At 40.8% G+C, this 21,635-nt stretch overlaps 1 protein-coding gene and 1 long non-coding RNA gene across 2 annotated transcripts in view; one reads left to right on the forward strand and one right to left on the reverse strand.

Moving 5' to 3' along the window:
• Positions 1–21,635, reverse strand: part of LOC134360279 (uncharacterized) — a 108,251-nt gene that overhangs the window by 16,782 nt on the left and 69,834 nt on the right. The window lies entirely within an intron of this gene.
• LOC134360257 (uncharacterized protein SCO4629-like) lies at positions 215–20,381 on the forward strand. The gene is made up of 6 exons (XM_063074396.1): positions 215–620; positions 2,746–2,840; positions 7,281–7,404; positions 10,607–10,759; positions 14,863–15,045; positions 17,322–20,381. Exons 2-6 carry the CDS (start codon positions 2,769–2,771, stop codon positions 17,438–17,440), a joined length of 651 nt encoding a protein of 216 aa, XP_062930466.1. The 5' UTR covers positions 215–620; positions 2,746–2,768; the 3' UTR covers positions 17,441–20,381.

Raw genomic sequence — 21,635 nt, forward strand, 5'->3', positions numbered from 1 at the left:
GCAGGTAAACAGCGTGCAGGTCACAACGAGGTAGAATGTGAGGCCATGAGTCCATCTTATAGTACAAGAGGTCCATTGAAGTATTTGACAACGGTGGGATAGAAGCCGTCCTTGAGCCTGGTGATACGTGGTTTCAGGCTTTTGTATCTTCAACTCGATGGGAGGGGGAGGAGAGAGAATGTCCGGGCTGGGTGGGATGTTTGATTATGCTGCTTTTATGTCAGGTTTCCATCAACTGCAAGCTTTTAATTTATTCGTCCTGAACATGGTTTTGTTAATGTTACAATTGGTTTCCACTTGTTGTGGCTGGAGATTCTTGAATGTTCAAAAATAAGGCATTTCTGCTGCTGGGAGCTCCCCCCTCCTCTGCATTAAAATCTTTCCCACCTCCATCCAACGGGTCCACGTTTCGCGGCGTGAGGCTCAGGAATGAATGAGGAGAGCTGAAATCAAGGGGTATCTCATCCCCTCGCACTGACAGGTCAGATGACAATTATTGATGCAAACAAACGCAAGCAGATGCTGCCTTTGCTCCGGGCGGCCGCGATCATGCCCCGGCCGGGCCGTGAGGAGACACCTAGGAATCAGCGCCCTACAGCGTCGTCCCGGCCAGTAACCAGGTAAACAGCCCCATGCGGTCCCGCTCCAGATCTTGTTCTTTCGAAACGAACTCTGCATATAATCGTGGATTAATCTGGTTTTAAACCTGGTGTATTACAGGGGGAGGGGGAAGGGATGCTATACGGCGCATTGCAGACATTATTCGGCATAATCTCATCCTTTGGAGTAAATGCAGGTCGATGCGAACGGACGCGAATTCGCTGTTAAATGTATTGATTTATTAGCACGATTTTAAGATTCGTCCGTTTTGTTTAAAAGTAGAAGATAAAATTGAATATCTGGCATTAGTTTTACATTTTGGGGGGAGAAGAGGGGTGGATCTCTGTTACAATGGAGGGCATCTGATTTACTGGAACATTTCCTTTGGACGCCGACGTTTCATTGACTTTGAATTTTTAATACAAAATCACATTTGGCTGTAAATTCTCTTACAGAATGTGTCCAGAGGCAGTGCAATTCTTCATATGATAAACACGTCCCTCCAACAAACACTTGGAGAGATCTGCATGTAAATATTAAATTTAGATTGTATGTAGGGGGTTTGAATTCAGATTCTGGTCCAAATCCTTTTCGTGGATCAATTTAACCCCTGAAATGCTGGACTGTCCAGGCCACCGGGATTTTCACCTCATTGAATTGCATTCCAGGAATAACATTGCTCGCCTTCCTATTCCTATGCTGAAGCACCTTTGGAACTGTTGTTGATTCAATTGCTTTCACGTTTGTGACTACTCATTAATAGTGTTGGGAACGTAGACACAACTGGAGCACTTATAGTAACGTCTCTTCAGGAATCAACTGATACTTTGACTTCATTCCAGATGAATTTGGAAGGACGGAATGTGAAAGGTGACTTGATAGAGGTTTACAAGAGGATAAATGGCATAGATCCAAAGGATAGCCGGAGACTTTTTTCCCCCGGGGAGAAATGGCTAGTACAACAGGGAAAATTTAAAGGTGATTGGAGGAAAGAATAGGGGGATGCCAGAGACCTGTTCTTTACACAGAGAGTGGTGAGTGCATGGAACCCCCTACCAGGGGTTGGCAGACAAGACAGATACATTACAGGTATTTAAGAAACTTATAGATAGCTACATGGATGGTAGAAAAATTGAGGGCTATGTAAGAGGGAAGGGTTGGATTGATCTTAGAGGAGGTTAAAAAATCGGCATAACATTGTGGGCAGAAGGGTCTGTACTGTGCTGTAGTGTTCCAGATTCTATGCTTTATAACTGTCAGCTCAGCAATATTTTAGAAGTTCCCTTGCAGTCCATTGGGCTTTCCAGGTTAATTGTAAACTAGAGACACCAAAGATTGCAGATGCTCGAAACTGGAGGAACTAAGCACCTGTGGGAAAAAAGGAATTGTCCTGATATAGGGTTTCAACTCAAAATGTCAGCATTTCCTTTCCTCCCTTTCTCCCACAGTTGCTGCTCAACCTGCTGAGTTTAGGCCATTCAGCCCATCGAGTCTGCTCTGCCATTCAATCATGGCTGATATGATTTCCACTTTCTTGTGTTCTTCCCATAATATTTGACACCCTTACGAATCAATAACCCATCAGCCTCCATTTTAAATATAGCCAATATCTTGGCCTGCACAGCTGTCTGTGACAATGAATTCCATAGATTCTGGCTCAAGAAATTCCTCCTTATCTCTATTCTAAAGGGATATCCTTGTATTCTGAGGCTGTGCCTCCAGTCTCCCACTCTCCCACTATTGGAAACATCCTCTTCACATCCACTCTATCTAGACCTTTCTATAATCGATAGGCTTCAATGAAATCCACCCCTCCCACACCTCATTCTTCTAAACTCTACGAGTATAGGCTAAGAAACATCAAACACTCCTCGTACATGAACCCTTTCATACCCTTTATCAGTCCCGTGATCCTCCCCAACATCAGCACATAGCCCCACTGACCCCGCATGAAGTACAGATGCATACAGCACACTTGTAGAGCTCCTATGCATCAATGTGACTGTTAGCAGAATTACATTGCATTCCATATGTACTACCCTGAGAACAGTAGCTGCACAAAGATAGCAACCCCTAACCTCACTCTCATATGCTACCAGCTCTGTGAACACACTGTAAAAAAAATTCTCATTTAAAAAATTTCAGCTGATGGGGATGATGTGAGTGGAATGGACGATGACTGCAAAAAATGGGCACAAGTTTTATGGAACTACCTTAAATTGGAACAACCTCTTGTGAAGGTAAGAGAGCTTTGCTGATGATGGGCAAGAGGAGTGTATAGAGATCACTTTATGGTTTAAATGTTTAACACGTGTTCTATTTATTCACCACTGGTTCCACCCTATATCACGGCTGTCTTCTTGGGCACTTCACTGCCCTCACCATGCTACCTGACTAAGTGCTGAGTTTGTAATTCTCTAACCCTGGGGTTCCCAAACGTTTTTATGCCATGGACCCCTAACGTTAACCGAGAGGTCCATGGATTCCAGGTTGGGAACCTCTGCTCTAACCTGTACATCAGAAAGTTCATCTCCTTCCACCTCCATGGCACTATTCACCTCTGACCCTGCCTCAGATATTCTTCATTCGAGAAGCAAAAGTTTATTATATTGCAGTAAATAAAACTTTCATTGATGTGAATCGGAGTACAGGAAGGAGATAAGAGAATTTGGTGGCAGGGTGCTGTAAATAAGGGTAATGACACAATTGTAAAGGGGGACTTCAATATGCAAGGGGATTGGGAAAATCAGGTTGGTGTCGGATTGCAAGAGAAGGAATTTGTTGAATGCCTATGAGATGGCTTTTTAGAGCTCGTGCTTGAGACTACTCAGGGAAAGACTATCTTAGATTGGGTGTTGAGTAATAACCCAGATCTTATTTAGGAGCTTAATGTAAAGAAACCCTTGGAAGGCAGTGATCATAATATGACTGAATTCATACTGCAATTTGAGAGGGAGAAGCATAACTCAAATGTATCTGTATCATAGTGGAATAAAAGGAATTACAGAGGTAAGAGAGAGGAGCATGCCCAGGTGGATTGGAGGAGGATACTGGCGGGGATGATGGCAGAGTAGAGACGGCTGAAGTTTCTGGGAATAGTTCACAAGGCGCAGGATAGATATGTCCCACAGAAGAAGTTGTTCTCAAATGGCAGGGCTAGGCAACAGTGGCTGACAAAGGATGTTAAGGTCTGCATACAAACCAAGGAAAGGGCATAGAAGGTAGCAAAAATGAGTGGGAAATTGGTTGATTGGAAAGCTTTTAAAATCCAACAAAAGACAACAAAAAAGCTATTAGAAGGGAAAAAATAAAATATGAAGCCAAACTAGCCAATAATATAAAGCAGAATACTCAAAGTTTTTCAGTTATATAAAGCGTAAAAGGGAGGTGAGAGTTGATATTGGATCACTGGAAAATGACGCTGGTAAGGTAGTAATAGGGACAAGGAAATGGCAGATGAACTTAATGGGTACTATGCATTTGTCTTTACTGTGGAAGACACTGGCAGTGTGCCAGAGGTCCATGAGTGTCAGGGAGCAGGAGTGAGTGCCATTGCTATTATAAAGGATAAAGTGTCACCTGGACCAGATGGACTACATCCCAGAGTCCTGAGAGAAGTTGCTGAAGAGATAATCATGATCATCATGATCTTTCAAGAATCATTTGATTCTGGCATGGTCCCCAGAAGACTGGAAGATTGCAAATGTCACTCCACTCTTTAAGAAGGCAGGAAGGAAAGAAAGGAAATTATAGGCTAGTTAGCTTAACCTCAGTGATTGGGAAAATGTTGGAGTCTATTATTAAGGATGAGGTTCCAAGGTACTTGGAGACTAATGATAAAAGAAGTCAACGTTAGCATGATTTCTGTAAAGGGGAAGCTTGCCTAACAAATCTGTTTGAGTTCTTCGCAGAAGTAACAAGCAAGTTCAACACAGGAGGGGCAGTGGATATCATTTACTTGGATTTTCAGAAGACATTTGATAAGGTGCCATACATGAGGCTGCTTAACAAGATAAAATCCTATGGCTTTACAGGAAAGATACTGCCATGAATAGAGGAATGGCTGGCAGGCAGGAGGCAGCAAGGGGGAATAAAAGGGGCTTTTTCTGGTTGGCTTCCAGTGTCTAGTGGTGTTCCTCAGGGGTCAGTATTGGGACTGCAGCTTTTCACATTGTTTGTCAATGATTTAGATAATGGAATTGATGGCTTTGTGGCAAAGTATGTGGATGATATGAAAACAGGTGGAGGGCTAGGTAGTGCTGGGGAAGCAATGTGATTGCAGCAGGACTTAAATAAATTGGAAGAGTAGGCGAAAAAGTGGCAGATGGAATACAGTGTTGGGAAATGTATGATAATGCACTTTGGTTAAAGGAAAAATAGTGCAGATTATTATCTAAATGGGGAGAAGGTTCAAACATCAGAGATACAGAGAGACTTGGGAGTCCTTATTCCAGGCTCCCAGAAGGTTAATTTACAGGTTGAATCTGTGGTAAAGAAGGGAAATGCAGTGTTGGCATTTATTTCAAGGGAAACAGAATATAAAAGCAAGGAGATAATGCTGAGCCTTTATAAGACACTAGTCAGGCTGCACTTGGAGCATTGTCAACAGTTTTGGGCCCCATATCTCAGAAAAGATGTATTGTCATTGGGGAGAGTCCAGAGGAGGTTCATGAGGGTGATTCTGAGAATGGAGGGATTAACATATGAGGAGCATTTGGCAGCTTTGGGCCTGTACTCACAGGAATTTAGAAGAATGCAGGGGGATCTCATTGAAACCTACTGAATGTTGAAAGGACTAGATAGGGTGGATGTGGAGAGGATGTTTCCTATGGTGGGGTATCCAGAACTAGGGAGCACAGTCTCAAAATTGAGGGGCAACCCTTTAGAACAGAGCCACTTGGGGGAAGGTCAGGGAGAAGTTTCAAGGCTGAGGCTGGTAGGGGATAGGTGGAACCTGATGAAGTTAGAAGGATTGGCAGATGGAACCTGGTGGGGAGAGGGAATGGTAAAGGTGAGCCAAGGCAGAAGAAACCTGAGTAGATGGTTTGTGGTAATGGGCAGATGGAACTTGCTGGAGAAGGGAAATGAGCCTTGTAGTGGGAGGTGGAGGGATGTGGAAGATGAACAAAAGGAGAGAGACCCTGAGCGGGCATAGGAGGTGTGATTTACCTGAAATTGGAAAGTTCAGTGTTTATACCATTGGGCCGTAACTATACAAGCAGAGTTTGAGATGCTTTTCTTCTAATTTATGTTTAGCCTCAGGATGGTAGTAGGAAGTCCAAGGACAGACTAGTTAGTATGGATATAGGAAGAGGAGTTAAAGTGACGCACAATCAGCAGCTCAAGGTGGCTGTTGCAGAAAGAGTGCAGGTGTTCTGCAAAGAAGCTTCTTGCTCTATGCTTATTTGGTTTTGTTTTGCAATATCATATTGGAGATTCACAAGCAAATGATATGTAGTTTTCTGAAATTACATGGAAAATAATTACTTTAAATGCCAAATTATCCCCATGTTTATGGTGTGACTCTCCTCCCCGTTATTTGGAGGTGCCTAGTTGAATGTTCATGTGGTATTCTGGTAGAGTGAACGTCTTTGGACAGAGTTCACACCAGAAGCAAAGAGATAGCTTATTGATCTAAATCAAACACAAATACTGCAGACACTGGAAATCTGCAAAAAAAAAAATAAATAAATAGGAAGTGCTGGAAAAAACACCAGGTCAGGCAGCATCTGAGAAGTGGAAATAGTTAATATTCCAGGTTAAAGTCTAACTGTTTCTCCTTCCATGGATGCTGCCTACTCTTTGTGTTTCCAGCATTATTTTTAATTTAAGACTATTAGGCTATTCGGTCCACTGAGTCTGCTCCACCATTCCATCATGGCTGATTTATTATCCCTCTCAAACCCATTTTCCTGTCTTATCCCCATAACCTTTAATGGCTTAACTGACCAACCTCCAATTTAAATATTCCCAATGACTTGGCCTCCACAGCCAACTGTGACAACAAATTCCACAGATTCGCCACCCTCTGGCTAAAGAAATTCCTCCTCATCTCTGTCCTAAAGGGACATCCTTCTATCCTGAGGCTGTGCCCTCTGCTGCTGGATTTCCCCCACTATAGGAAACACCCTTTCTACAGCCACTCTATCTAGGCCAACCTGGGGTCCGTGGAGCACTCGGTTAATAGTAGGGGTTTGTGGCATTAAAAAGGTTGGGAACATCTGATCTAGGCCTTTAAATATTTGATAAGTTTCAATGAGAATTCCCCCCCCCCACTTCATTCTTCTAAATAAGCTAAGATGAATGAGAGAAGACTTACTTTCAATTCCAAAGTAAGTCTTCTCTCATTCATCTTAGCTTATTGATGTATTTTGCTATTCTGTCCATAACCTTAACAGCAAACAAAAAGTTATAAAGTGGTGGAAGGGCGTTTTAAGGGCAACAGAAAAACAATGCACCATAGGAGAATGACTCAGCAAACCAGCTGAGAAATGTAATTGTTTGATAAAGTAAAATTTTCAGCCCTGATTCATGCAGTTTGATTCTTGTTCATTTCTTTGCACCTTAATTTGGTTTCTCACTGAAAATTGACACTTTGTGATGTTACCATTTACAATTCATGTGGAGCATGGCTACTGCTAAATGCAAGCCAGCTGTCTGAAGGTCTTTGTTTTTCCCAGAGTGATGTAATTATAGGTCTGGGCTGCCATGATACTCGAGTGGCTGAAAGAGCAGCGAAACTTTTTCTGGAAGATTGGGCTCCACTGATACTATTTACAGGTTATCTGGGAAACCATACAGTAGGTAAGAAGTAATATTACTAATTTATATTCCAACTAAATAGTATTTATGTTGCATAACAAAATGATTTTTTTTCTAATGTTTCTGCAGATTTTGGCTGTAGTTCAAAATGTGTTATTGCAGGTTCCCCTTGGAAATGGTCTGTTCTTTATCAAATTATGGTATTGTTTTGCACTGCTGAAACTATATGTTATAATTATGTGGTTCTGTCAGTGTTAGGCTTTGGTCTGTCCTGATTTTCTGTGATATCACTCTGGAGGAACATTGTATCATTTCTTAATGCATGCATGCATTTCTAAATGACAATAAACGAGGACTGAGTGTTCTCATAATCTAATCCATGGAACTCCACATCCAATAACACACAGGAACTCTAACCCTAGAGGTACTGTGGTCGATTCAGGAGATAGCTATCCGCTATATTATCACGCTGAAGGCACATCAGTGTGCAGAGAATGGAGCGATATGGACTGTCTAGGCAGAAGGGACTAGTTTAGTTTGCGTTTTCATTATTAGTTTTATTAGTTCAGCACAATTTGTGCGCTGAAGAGCCCGTTCCTGTGTGAAGGGGCTTGCAATAAGTCTGGCCTTTCTGGGCAAGGCACCTTGGTCGACATGGATGAGCTGGGGCGAAGGGCCTGTTTCTGTGCTGTATGACATTATGAATTTAAATATTATGACATCCAAAGCGCAGAAAAGAAGAAAATAAGGTTTCACTTAGTTATCTTGCTGTATTGTAGGATCTATGGGCTTAATCATGCTGAGATTTCCAGAGTTTCAGTCAGCGTCAATGCATTCAGGATTTCCATACATCCAGCATCTGCCATCTCCTGAATCTGTATTAATGTTTAAACTTATTTTAATATTTTGATTGTTTAAATTATTTATATTTCTAAGTTCCTAAATGTATCTGAGCATCAGAGATGCAGTATTTAATAGTAGAAATAGCCTTGCATGTTCTATTTGTTTTCAACTGAAGAAAAAGTTTCAAGTTAGAATCTAGCACTGTTTTGGCTTGAAAAGTTTATAGATGACCTTGCATAACAAATCGCAAGAATAAATTTTCACTCTGAAATCAGTACTCCTCGAAGCTTTGCAGCGACTGCTGTGTCAGAGAACCCTGGGCAATTCTGAGTCAGACTAACAAAATGGATGAGAATTTCACAAGCATTTCTCATTTCATCATTTTCTTTACTTAGCCCCGTGGGATAATTTTGGAGATTTGTAAATGTGATAATCAATTAATGTTATCAATTGCAATATTTAAAATTAATAACTGCCAAAATACCAGAAATAATGAGGGGTTTTATTTCAATTCACACTTAATGTTCAGTTTTCTGTAGAGCACCTGCTAATTATGTAGGTGTCAAGTTTTGATTATATTCTCACCTCTGATTCAGAGGGAGTGGGTTGAAACACCACTCTTGACATTTAAGAAATAGTTAAGCTAGCATTTTAGTCAGTTCTTGGGGAAGATACCATCATTAAAATGGAAATAAAAATAGATGTGCTATATACCAGCTTATGTAGAGATAAAATAGATCATACAGCAGTGTCCCAGAGACTATTTATTCTCTGACTGTTCCAAACACAGATGATCCACTCCTCAAGATGGTGGAGAAATTCAGCAGGTCAGGTGGTATTTATGGAAGGGAGTAAACAGTTGCTATTTCAGGCCAAAGTATCAAAACATCAAAGGTTACTCCCCTCCATAGATGCTGCCTGACTTGCTGAGTTCTTCCAGGAATCTGTCCATCATCTGCAGAATCTCTTGAGTTTATGATGCACTCCCCTATATTGTTGCTGATGTACAACAACAGGGTGCACAAATTAATTGCCTCTGTTTTGCTATATTACAACTGTAACCACTTCTCATATGTTTCTCTGGCTGTAACATGCTTTAATACGTTCCAACACCCTACCACACGCTATAGAGCATAAAGCCCATACTTTCCAATTTTGGTGTTTTAATTGCTCCATAATAAATTCACAGTAATTAATTGACCATTGTTAACTATCTGTTATAAATGCTCATTATCTATAACATGCAGAATTTTATACAATATATACATTGATGTTAAGAATAATGTTTAAATGCTTGAACAATTACAAGTGTGAGGTCTGGCAAACCTATTGACAGATTAAATTTGCCAATTTTACTAAGTGAAAGATGCTGTTGGATCTCTGTTTAATTTCTGATCCTTGGGGTTCTTCCAAATGTCAAGAATGACATGCAGTCTTAATTCTAAGATTTCAATTTATTTAGAGTACAAACATATAAATACTAAGCAAGCTAAATAAAGAGCTGAGAAATGACGCTAAGAAGGGATTTAACGCTAACAGGTGTAAGGCAAAGGAATTAAGAGAAATAAAAGAATTTCGCTTCTGAAAATCTATCACTTTTACAGATAAGAAAGAGAAAATTCCTTAGCGATAAGCTAGTTAATATGCTACATAATTAAAACAATTACATTGTGAAAAAGTGCTCATGTTTAGCCAAAGAAAAATGAGAAAGGTAATAAACTGCTGTACTACTTTCTGTCAGTGTGTGTGAAAATACATGAGTTTATTAAGAAGTTAAAGTCTTATAAAAAGTATTATTAAGAAAAAGACAGTGGTTTCCAATAGTGCCATATAAATACAAATTGTTCCTGTCAATATAATTCCTTGCCTGCTACACTATGTTGTTACTTTAGGATTGAATTTCAGCAGCTGATACTATTTTACATCAATAGTTCTGAACTCTACATACAAAGTTTGTAACAGAAGAAGACTACAGAACTAGATCTTTCATTGAAGATTATGGTTTAAGATGAGGCTCAATTGAACTTTGAACTTTGAAGTTGATGCACAATTCTGTTATCAAAACACTGTTAGACTTTGACTCTCTTCCTCATAAGGGTGACGGAAGCAAAGTCATTGAATATTTCTGAAGCGAAGGTAGAAATATCCTTGATAAGCATCGGGGGGGGGTGAGGGGAAGAAGGCTCCTGGGATCGGTGGGTGTATGGAGTTTAGGTGACAATCAGATTGTACTGATTAGCAGAGCGGGGTTGTGGGATGAGTGGCCTATTCCTGTTCCCAATTTGTATGTTCAAATACAGTATTGGTGAGAGCAGCTGATATCTGATGCAATTATCTTTTTTCTCATTGTCTAAGAACTATAAATTTCCTTCACCATCCTAACTGTTGCTGTTATAAACAGGAGTATGGAACCAGCCGGAGGCTGACATTTTTGCCGAAACCGCAGTTAAGTTGGGAGTTCCCGTTGACAGGATTCTACTGGAAAGAAAAGCCACCAATACAGGCGAGAATATACGATTTGCTTATCAAACTCTGAAGGAAAAGGATATCCCAGGTAAATATCAGCCTGAGTTTTTATCATTCCTGGTTACTGATGACCACTTGATTGGCACATGTATCTCCTGGGATTGTGGAATGCAAAGGTCTGATGCTCTGCTTTCCACAACAGGGAACTGCCATCATGTAAGGGTCTAGAAAATATTGTCTTGTTATGTTGTCAAGTTCAAGTCCATATGTATTGTTATTCAACCATATGCACATATACAGTTAAATGAAACATTGTTCCTCTGTAGCCAAGGTGTAAAACACAGTTCATTTAGCCACACACAGCGCATATGGTTACAGTACAGCTCGTATAGTTACGATAAAGCCCAATAGTCACAAAATAATATTAGCACAAGTCTCTGAGTGGCATGACCTGAAGATTGATGGTGCATGGGATGTTGTCCTGGAGCCACATTTCTGTAAGAACAAGCACACAGCAGTTCCTCATCTCACGCTGGGCCAGTTACAGACAAAGGTAATCCAGTTTGTTTTCCAGGGAGCAAACATTGGAGAGCAGGATTGATGGGAGAGCCGCCCTGCAAGGGTCAGCCTTTTAACCTGGCATGGATTCCAGCATGCTCTCTCACACCACTTGTCAGACTCCATGCATCTCATCTCTATTCAAAGTTGTGACAGAGTACTTCAAAATTTACCATTGCCTGTGCATCTGTGAATGGGCAGGGGCATCCAAAAGCACATACCTTTCAAATGATGCCATGTATAAAATTCTGCCGCATATACAAAGTGATTGCCATTAGCCATTGATTTAACTGATAGGTTTAAACTGACTTTGCTATCTGTTATAAGGTCTGCCCTAATGGCTGCCAAGGTATTTACCTTCTTATAGGTAGCTTCCTCTTTATATTTTATTGCTGGTAATCACTTTCACTACTTCTCTCTTTCTGCCAGCTAATGTCCTCGAGTCATCTCCAGATCAGCCCCCCAAACCCCTTCATTCATCTCCACTCCCTTCCCGTCTTTCCAGATCTACTCCAGCTCTCGGAACGTCTCTCCACCACCCAGTCTTTTCCAGTCTGTACATATATTAACTGCCCACCTCCTTTCACTTACATCCCTTATTGGCTACTGGTGCATTTCCTTGTCTCCAATCTACACCCTCTATAATGGTGGGAGGTGGTGAAGATCAACCACTGAGCACTGTTGTGTGGATAAGATCAATTCTATGTACAAATCTTCACCCAAAGCTGCTGTGGGACCCTTCGGTGAACAAGTTCAACATGCCCATTTATGAGTACTAGGGTTTCTATGCTTTGGCTCTTCTTTCTCCTGACTCTTACAGAGTTTGCTGGCTTGGTCTTTATCCAGTTCCTAAAAAGCAAAGCTAACTAGAGTTCTCTTAGGTTACCAGCAAATCTTCAAGGCAGGCCATATGTTAGCTGAAGTGCATTGAATCAGAATCAGGCTTAATATCACCGGTATATGTCGTGAAGTTTGTTAACTTTGCAGCAGCAGTACAATGCAATACTGTGAATTTCAAAAAGTATACAGGTATATATAATAGTTAAATTAAATTAGCAGAGCAAAAAATTAGAAATAAAAAAAAGTAATGAGGTAGTGTTCATGGGTTCAATGTCCATTCAAAAATTAGGTGGCTGAGGGGAAGAAGCTGTTCCTGAATCGTTGAGTGTGCGTCTTCAGGCTCCTGTACCTCCTTCCTGATGGTAGCAATGAGAAGAGGGCATGCCCTGGGTGAAGAGTAGCCCTGTTGTAGCAGTGTTTTAATTCTGTAGAAGAGGAAGGAGGAACGTTTACTTGTGAACTATTTCTTCTGAATTGTAATTCATTTTATAAGGGAGTTTATGGTTTTGTTTCACTTAAGATGTAAGAAGACAGGGGGCATAGGTTTGTGGTGACGAGTGAGATTAAGAAAGACTTTCAGGAAAAGATATCTCCCTCAGGGTATTTGCAGTCTGGAGCATTCTTCCTGAGATGGAGACAGAGGTAGCTACTTTCATTACATTTAAAAAGTATCAGGATGAGCTCTAAAATTGCCAAGGCATTGAAGGCTATGCAGCAAGTGCTGATAAATAGAATTAGCATAGATGGGTCCTTCATGGTTGGCATGGGCCTGTTTCTGTGCTGTATAATTCCATGGCTTTGGGACATCTTGCTCCATATTGTGGCAGACTGTATTGGGTTCATCTTTGTTGCTTTTATTAAATAAGTAAACAATAATTCCTCCAATATTGGCATTTTTCCTCTAGTCTCCTCTCTGCAAGCTTGATGCAATCTCGGCCTGAAACATCGACACATTCCTTTTGCTTCCACAGATGCTGCCTGACCCGTTGAAATATTCCAGCAGTTTGTTTGTGCTCCAGATTCCAGCATCTGCTGAATCTCCTGCATGTTTTTCTCCAGAGCAATCTCTGCTGTACCACTAAGATAAAATCATAGACATAGAAAGTGGGCTATCAAATCTAATCAGGCCTTGAATAAAATCATCCATTCAGATCTATACCCCACTCTTTCCCATGACCCTGCAAGATATTAATTTTTAAATGCTGTCCAGCTCCCTCATGATACTCAGATTGTTGTTTCCTTACAAGCAGGAGTTTGCAGGTCAACGTTCACACTTGCATCTGTGCCCATGATCTGAATGAGATTGCCAATTCATGCTTCATTAAATTTATTCTTTGTCCTGGGTTTTGTATCCAGGAAGTCCTGCAGAGGAACCATGGGATGCCCTCTGAAGCGCTTTGCATTTTCCTCTACTACCTTGTGTTACGTTGTACAGATTGTGTTTAGACATTGATAGCATTCTTTGGTTTATAAGACTCCATTTGTTTTTATTGAGACTTGTTTTTTTTAATTCTGATTGTGTGCTGTATGCTTCTACTCTATTTTAAAGTTGCCCTGAAAGGCCAATTGTCAACTTTGCTGGTGAACTGGAGACATCATACTATCACTGGTCCATCCCAAGGATCTATGTGGAGACCACCTAAACACAATGGTTGCCACACAGATTACAAAGTATATCTGATCCTTAATTTTGCAAATAAAAAAAAACAAGTTACATGAAGGCATCACCGTCTGAAAGGTGTTGGATGGTCACTTACACAGGACAATGTTTCATAGCTACAGTGGGTTAATGTTTCAGAATTTCTAACAATTATTTAAAAATATAGTTCCAATTCCTTCCACTTGAATAACAGTCATTTCATCCAGACTACACTGGGAAATTATTGTTCATCTCCATGAACACACAAGCCCTTTATATTTAGTAATCACATGTTGTAACACATTTAGTGGCCACTTTATTAGGTACGCCTGTGCACCTCATTAATGTAAATACTTAGTCAGCCAATCATGTGTCAGCAACTCAGTGCATAAAAGCATACAGACATAATTGAGAGATTCAGTTGTTGTTCAGCCCAGATATCAGAATAGGGAAGAAATATGATCTAAGTGACTTTGACTGGGGAATGATTGTTGGTGCCATACAGGGTGGTTTGAGTATCTCATAAACTGCTGACCACCTGGGCTTTTTATGCACAACAGTCCCAGAGTTTACAGAGAATGGTGTGAAAAACAAAAAAAAACAACGCCCAGTGTGTGTCAGTCTTGTGGGTAAAAATGCATTGAATGGCCAGACTGGTTCAAGCTGACAGGAAGGTGACAGTAACTCAAATAACCACACATCACAACAGTGGTGTGCAGAAGAGCACCTCTGAATGCACAACACGTTGAACCTTGAGGTGGATGGGCTACAGCAGCAGAAGACCACAAATGCACACTCAGTGGCCACTTTATTAGGTACAGGTGGTTCCTAATAAAGTGGCCACTGAGTGTAAATCATCCTCCCTTCAGATATAGACTTATACCTTTCCCTTTCCTTCTCCTCTACACACACCCTTCCCATGGTCATGGGGTTGGGAGACATCCTGGTACCCCCATTCTGAACCGTTCTTTTCAAACCACGTCCACAATGCCATCTCGAGTTTAATCATTTGCCTTTTAAAACCAAATCCATTCACTCCTTTGTCTTTGTGCCCATTTATGCCTCAGTAAACACACTGCTACTTTTAAAAAGGGTTATACAAATGCAGCTTGTTCACAGAAATATGTGTGGATTTTCCATTTTTTTTCTCCCAGTAAAAAGAATTATCCTCGTCCAACAACCATTTATGGAACGCCGTGTCTATGCAACCTACCTTCGACAGTGGCCAGAAGACAAAGAGAATGTGCAAGCCATTGTCACATCTCCGACCATGGAACTTGATGAATACCCAAACAAGCATGTGGGTAATATGGACAACTTAATTGAGTACATGTTGGGTAAGCTGAGACAGCAAATTGACTATTCCACACGGAGACCAAGTTGAAATAACTTCTTCAAATATTAACTGTTATTCTATCAATATAAGTTTTGGTTTCACAATTTCCTTTATTACACGGATGACGGTATTGACCATCCATCAGTTCTATGGTGGTCCTTCAGTTGTGGGCATTGGATGATTGGGCAAGTTCTTGATTACACTGGGAGGCTGCAGAGGAGATTCACCAGGAATTTGTCTGAAATGGAGCATCTCGGTTATGAGGAGAGACTTGACAGGTTGGGATTATTTTCCTTGCAGCAGAGGAGATTGCTGGAGTTGATGAGGACTGGAGATAGATTAGATAGTAAGTAGCAGAGGTATCTAAAACTAGGTGTAGGATAAGGTGGAAAAGTATTAGATAAGGTCATAAAGAAAGCTTTTGGTACATTGGCCTTTGTAAATCAAAACATTGAGGACAGGAGTTGGGATGTTATGTTGAAGTTGTGTAGGATGTTGTGAGACCAAATTTCGAGTTCTGGTTGCCTAGCTACAGGAACAATATCAATAAGATTGAAAAAGTATAGAGAAAATTTGTCGGGTTGTTGCTGGGATTATGGGGCCTGAGTTATCAGGAAAAGTTGACCAGGTGAAGACTTCATTTCCTGGTGTGTAGGAGAATGAGGGTATATTTGATAAAAGTATACAAAATTGAGGGGTATAGATAGGCCTTTTCCACTGAGGTTGGGTGAGACTACAATTAGAGGTCATAGGTTAAAGGTGAAGAGTGAAATATTTAAAGGAACTTTAAGAGAAACTTCTACGCTCAGAGCGTGATGCCAGTGGAAGTGATGGGTATGGGTTTGATTTCAACATTTAAGAGAAATTTGGATAGGAGGAGTATGGGGGGCGGGGCAGGGTACTATGGTCCAGGTGCAGTTTGATGGGACTACGCAGAATGAAAGTTCTGCATGGATTAGATAGGCTGAAGGGCCTGTTTCTGTCCTATAGCACTATGACTCCATCAAGAAAGAAAATTTTCACCTGGAGGGTGGTTGGAAGCTGTGTTCCTCTCCCAGCACTTAACTATCTAAATGAGCATTTGAATAGCCAAGCATTGCAATTAGCTTTTAGACAAGTGTTAATTTAAAGACAGATGGAATTTGCCTTAATAAGATGCAATTATTGCAGCTGTCAGTGTGTGTCAAAGCATTATTTGCACAGCATATCAATTACATTTAGAGCGTGTAAGTAAACAATAAAACTGATCTGCACACAGCAATGTTATTGTAACAGCAATTTGTTCAGCATTTGGTAATAAAAACAGAAAGTGTTGGAAATACTCAATAGGGTATCTGCATCTTCAGAGACAGGCTATTGGTAACATAGTGGTTAGCACAACACTTTACAGTACCAGCAACTGAGGTTCAATTCCTGCCGCTGCCTGTAAGGACTTTGTATGTTCTCCCCATGACCGTTTGGGTTTTGTCCGGGTGCTCCAGTTTCCTCCCACACATAGCGGTTGGTAGGTTAATTAGTCATTGTAAATTGTCCCGTGATTAGGTTTGGATTAAATTGGGGGATTACTGGGCAGTGCAGCTCAGAGGCTCGGAAGGGCCTATTCTGCGCTGTTTCTCAATACATATAAATAAATATTGAGACATCATTGGATTCTGCTGAATGGCCATTGGTCTGTAAAGACAATGTGTCATCTCTTTCTGCAGATGCTGCCTGACCTATTGAGAATATGCAGTACTTTTTTTTACTTTTCAAATTTTCAGTGTCCACTGTAATAAGCCTTCGGATTACATTTTTAATGTCAATTAAGGGAAAAATTTTGCCAGAAGCTCCTGCCTATCACCTCCTTCCCTTTCTCCATGGTCCACTCTCCTCGCCTATCAGATTCCTTCTTCTTCAGCCCTTTACATTTTCCACCTATCACCTCTCAGCTTCTCACTTCAACCCCACTCCCCCACCCCCTACCTTCCCTCTCACATCCCTTCAACTATCACCTAGCTTGTACTTCCTACCACCCACCATCTTATTATTTTGGCTTCTTCCCCCTTCCTTTCCAGTCCTGATGAAGGGTCTTGGCCTGAAATGTTGACTCCTTATTCATTTCCATAGATGCTGCCTGACCTGCAGAGTTTCTCCAGCATTTTGTGTGTGTTACTTTGTTTTACACTAATTTGTGTTACGGTTTAATGTAATCACTAATTTATATGTAGATTGTCATGAAATATTTGTTCAACTTTTAACTTTACTGTTTTTTTTCTACAAACATTTGTATTTCTCCAGCTGTTTTTGAACGCATTCGAGATTACCCAAAGCGGGGTTTTCAGGTGGAGCAGGAAATTTTTCCAGAGGTTTGTGAAGCACAGCGGAATCTCGTGCAAGCTGGTTACCGACCAAAATAAAATACATCATGATGAATCATTGTATCATCTAATCTTTTAAATCAATGGACATTATAACCTTCCTCCAGTAGATTTTTGTTAAAATTAATTTTGTATTGAAATCGTACTTTTCCAGACTGAGTAAAGCTCCCAGAACTATTCAACGAAATTTGTCAAGCTTCCTTTCCGAGTTTGGCATCAAACAAGTGGATTGCAAAAACTGTGTACTTAAAGAACGTGTAAATACAAAGATTGTATTTGGTGAAACTGCAGAGAGGAGTATTTGCAATAATTAAAGTAATATGCTGTTACTAGTCCTGAAGAAGGGTCTCAGCTCGAAACATTTGACTGTTTATTTATTTCCATAGATGCTGCCTTATCTGTTGGGTTTCTCCAGCACTTTTTGTCTTGCAGAATTTCTTGTGTTTATTGCAACTAATAGTTTGCAAGAGCACCACTGTCTGTAAGGAGTTTGTATGTTCTCACTGTAACTGAAGGGTTTCCTGCAGGTGCCCTGGTTTCCTCCCACATTTCCAAAGGTGTGCCGTTTGGATTAGTAGATTAACTGGTCAGGTGGGTTGATCTGCACGGTGTGGGCTCATTGGGCTGGAAACGTTTGTTACCGTGCTGTATCTCTAAATAAATTAAAACAAACCCAGTAGATTTAGGAAGTAAAGAATACAAAAACATCCTGTTCATCTCAAAACATTAAAGAATCCACTATTTACCAATACAATTGCTTAGCATTTCAAACTGAAATGCTGTCCACTTAATAATTAAGTACTCTTTGGAGTCATAGAAAAGTACAGAAACAGGCCCTTTGGCCCATCAAGGCCATGCTGAACCATTTAAACTGCCTTCTCCCATCAACCTGCACTGGGACCTTAGCCTTCCTTTGCCCTATCATTCATGTACGATCCAAACTTTGCTCAAATGTTGAAATTGAGCTGGTGTGCACCACTTGCACTAGCAGCTCGTTCCAGTCTCAGCACCCTCTGAGTGAACAAGTTTCCCCTCAGATTCCCCTGAAACTTTTCACCTTTCATCCTTAACCCCTGACCTCTGGTTGTAGTCCCACCCGACCTCAGTGGAAAAGCCTGGCTGCATTTCCCCTCTCTATATCCCTCATAATTTTGTACACCTCCATCTAATCCCCTCAATCTTCTATGTTCTAAACGAATAAAATCCTTTGTAATGCTCAAATCGACAAATCAAAGCTCGTACAATTAAATAAAATTTCTATCACTAAGCATGAAATATGTACTTTGATTACTTGGCTTAAATAGTTAGCTTTTTTTCCTGCGTCTGTCTAGCAGCTGTCTTAAAAATTCCTTGAGTAGAAATGAAAAGTGGAACAAAAACAATGATTTTCTGAAACATGGTACAAGTGTAAATCTTTTACTTTTTAGACAGAGATAACTCTTCTGTAAGCTATGCAAGTCAAATTCATGTTTAGAGAAAATGTTATTATATTAACGATGCTGCTACAGGTTATCCCAGGTAATATCCTCAGTGTTTAAGATGACTTATTGTGTGGCTGATATTATGAGAATATGATAAAAATATGACAATAGACCCTCTGTTGATTAGGGTTGACCATGGTTTTTGCATCCTGGCTGTCTACACAAGCCAGCGCGGCAGGATATCGAGAGCAAGCTGTTGCCTGTGCATCAGGCTTCCCTCTCCTCACAGCTGATGAATCCAAAGAAACGGCAGAGGCCGATATAGTTTGGCACAGTGGGGTCACAGCAACTCAATACATAAGGGCAGGTAGACATGGTCAAGAGGTTCAGTCAGTTGTGAAGACCAAACATCAGAATGGGGAAGAAATGTGATCTAAGTGACCTTGATTGTGGAAAGGTTGTTGGTGCCAGATGGGGTGGTTTGAGTATTGGAAGCTGCTGATCTCCTGGGATTTTCATGCACATCAGTCTCTTAGAGTGGGGGTTCCCAACCTTTGTTTTAATGCCATAGGCCCCTGCCATTAATCGAAGGGCCCCCAGGAGTTTACAGAAGGTGGTGTGAAAAACATCCAGTGAGCGGCAGTCCCGTGCACAAAAACACCTTGTTAATTAGAAAGGTCAGAGGAGAATGGGCAGACTGGTTCAAAGTGACAGGGAGATGACAGTAAATAAATAACCATGCATCACATGGTGGTGTACAGAAGATCATCTCTGAATGCACAAAAAGTAGAACCTTGAAGTGGATGGGCTACAGCAACAGAAGACCACAAATGTATACTCAGTAGTCACTTTATTAGGTAGCTACAGGAGGTACCCAATAAAATGGCTACCGAGTGTAAGTTCTTGGTCCTTAAGAATTAAATAATGTAATTTTAAATATTCTGATGAACCTTCACCTACCACCTCACCACTCACCAGCCCCCAGAACTTCCCCCATAATTCTCCAGAACTTCTGTCATCTCCAACAGGATCCCACCAGCAATCACATCTTTCCCTCCACAGCCTACAAAGTACCCAGGATATCTTTAGGGAGCGGTGTCGCGGAAAGACAGCATCCATTATTAAGGACCTCCAGCACCCAGGGCATGCCCTTTTCTCACTGTTACCATCAGGTAGGAGATACAGAAGCTTGAAGGCACACACTCAGTGATTCAGGAACAGCTTCTTCCTCTCTGCCATCCGATTCCTAAATGGACATTGAAGCTTTGGACACTACCTCACTTTTTTAAATATACAGTATTTCTGTTTCTTGCACATTTTAAAAAAGCTATTCAATATATGTAATTGATTTACTTGTTTATTATTATGTTTTATTATATTTATTTTTTCTCTCTCTCTGCTAGATTATGTATTGCATTAAACTGCTGCTGCTAAGTTAACAAATTTCACATCACATGCCTGTGATAATAAATCTGATTCTGACATGTCACCATATACTATTCTGAGATTCATTTTTATTTATTTATTGAGATAAGCTCAGAACAGGCCCTTCGAGCCGCTCAGCCCAGCAAACCCTAATTTAACCCGAGCCAAATCGCGGGACAAAGTAATCTACTGGCACGTTTCTGGAAAGTGGGAGCAAACCCTGTGCATTCCATGGGGAGGCCACACAGATGACATTGGAGTTGAACTCTGACGCCCAGAGCTGTAATAGCAATGCACTAACCGCTACACGGTTCACAACAGAACAAAGAAATACAAAAGAAAGAATGAAAAGTGAAATAACGACTGACAAACAACCAATGTGCAGAAGTAGACGATGCAAATACATAATAATAATTAGTAAATAAATAATACTGAGAATATGACTCGAAAGGTTGTAGAATCAGTTCAGTGTTGAGTATAGTTTTATTTATTTATCTATTTATTCATTTATGAGATGTGGGCAGCACCAGCTAAGCCAGCATTTGTTGCCCATCCCTAGTTGCCCTTGAGAACATGGTGATGAGCTTCCTTCTTGAACCGCTGCGGTCCTTGAGGTGTATTCACGCTGGTTCAGGAGCCTGATGCTTGTCGGGTAATGACTGTTCATGAACTTGGTGGTACAGGAGCTAAGGCTCCTGTACCTCCTTCCGGATGACAGCAGAGGGGAAAAAAAGCATCGCCTGGATGGTGGGGGTCCTTGATAATGGATGTTTTTTTTTGTGTGTCTTTGTCAATGTGCTCAGTGGTGTGCATTGGACGGGGCTGTATCCACTACTTTTTGTGGGCTTTTCCATTCTTGGGCATTGGTATTTCCATACCTGGCTGTGATACAACCAGTCAGGGTGCTCTCCACTGTGCATCAGTAGAAGTTTGTCAAAGTCATAGATGACATGTCGAATCTGCACAATCTTCTAAGAAAGTAGAGGCGCTGTCTTCTTTGTAGTGGGACCTGTGTGTAATTTGAATGGGGGAGTAACTTGAATAAAATTTCCATACATATCAATGGAAAGACTGAATGGAAAGAAGAACACAAGGTGTTTGCAACGACCATTCATGGCAACCTAATAATTAGCCTAATTCTCTTGGCTGCAGAGTATTAAAGGCAATGGACTGAAAGGTTATAGAAAAAGGGGCTATATTACCTAAAACTTAACTACATACTGTGGTGAAGGTGATTATCCATAGACTGTTATTGTGTGTAAATTAGAGTATTTGTAGAGTAAATCTGCCCCGAAGCAAACACACTCACTAAGTAGACATTCTCATTAGCCTACTAATTATCTGATACAAACAAGAGAAAATCTGTCGATGCTGGAAATCCAAGCAAC

This window comes from Mobula hypostoma, chromosome 2, assembly GCF_963921235.1.
Source record: "Mobula hypostoma chromosome 2, sMobHyp1.1, whole genome shotgun sequence".
NCBI lineage: Eukaryota > Metazoa > Chordata > Chondrichthyes > Myliobatiformes > Myliobatidae > Mobula > Mobula hypostoma.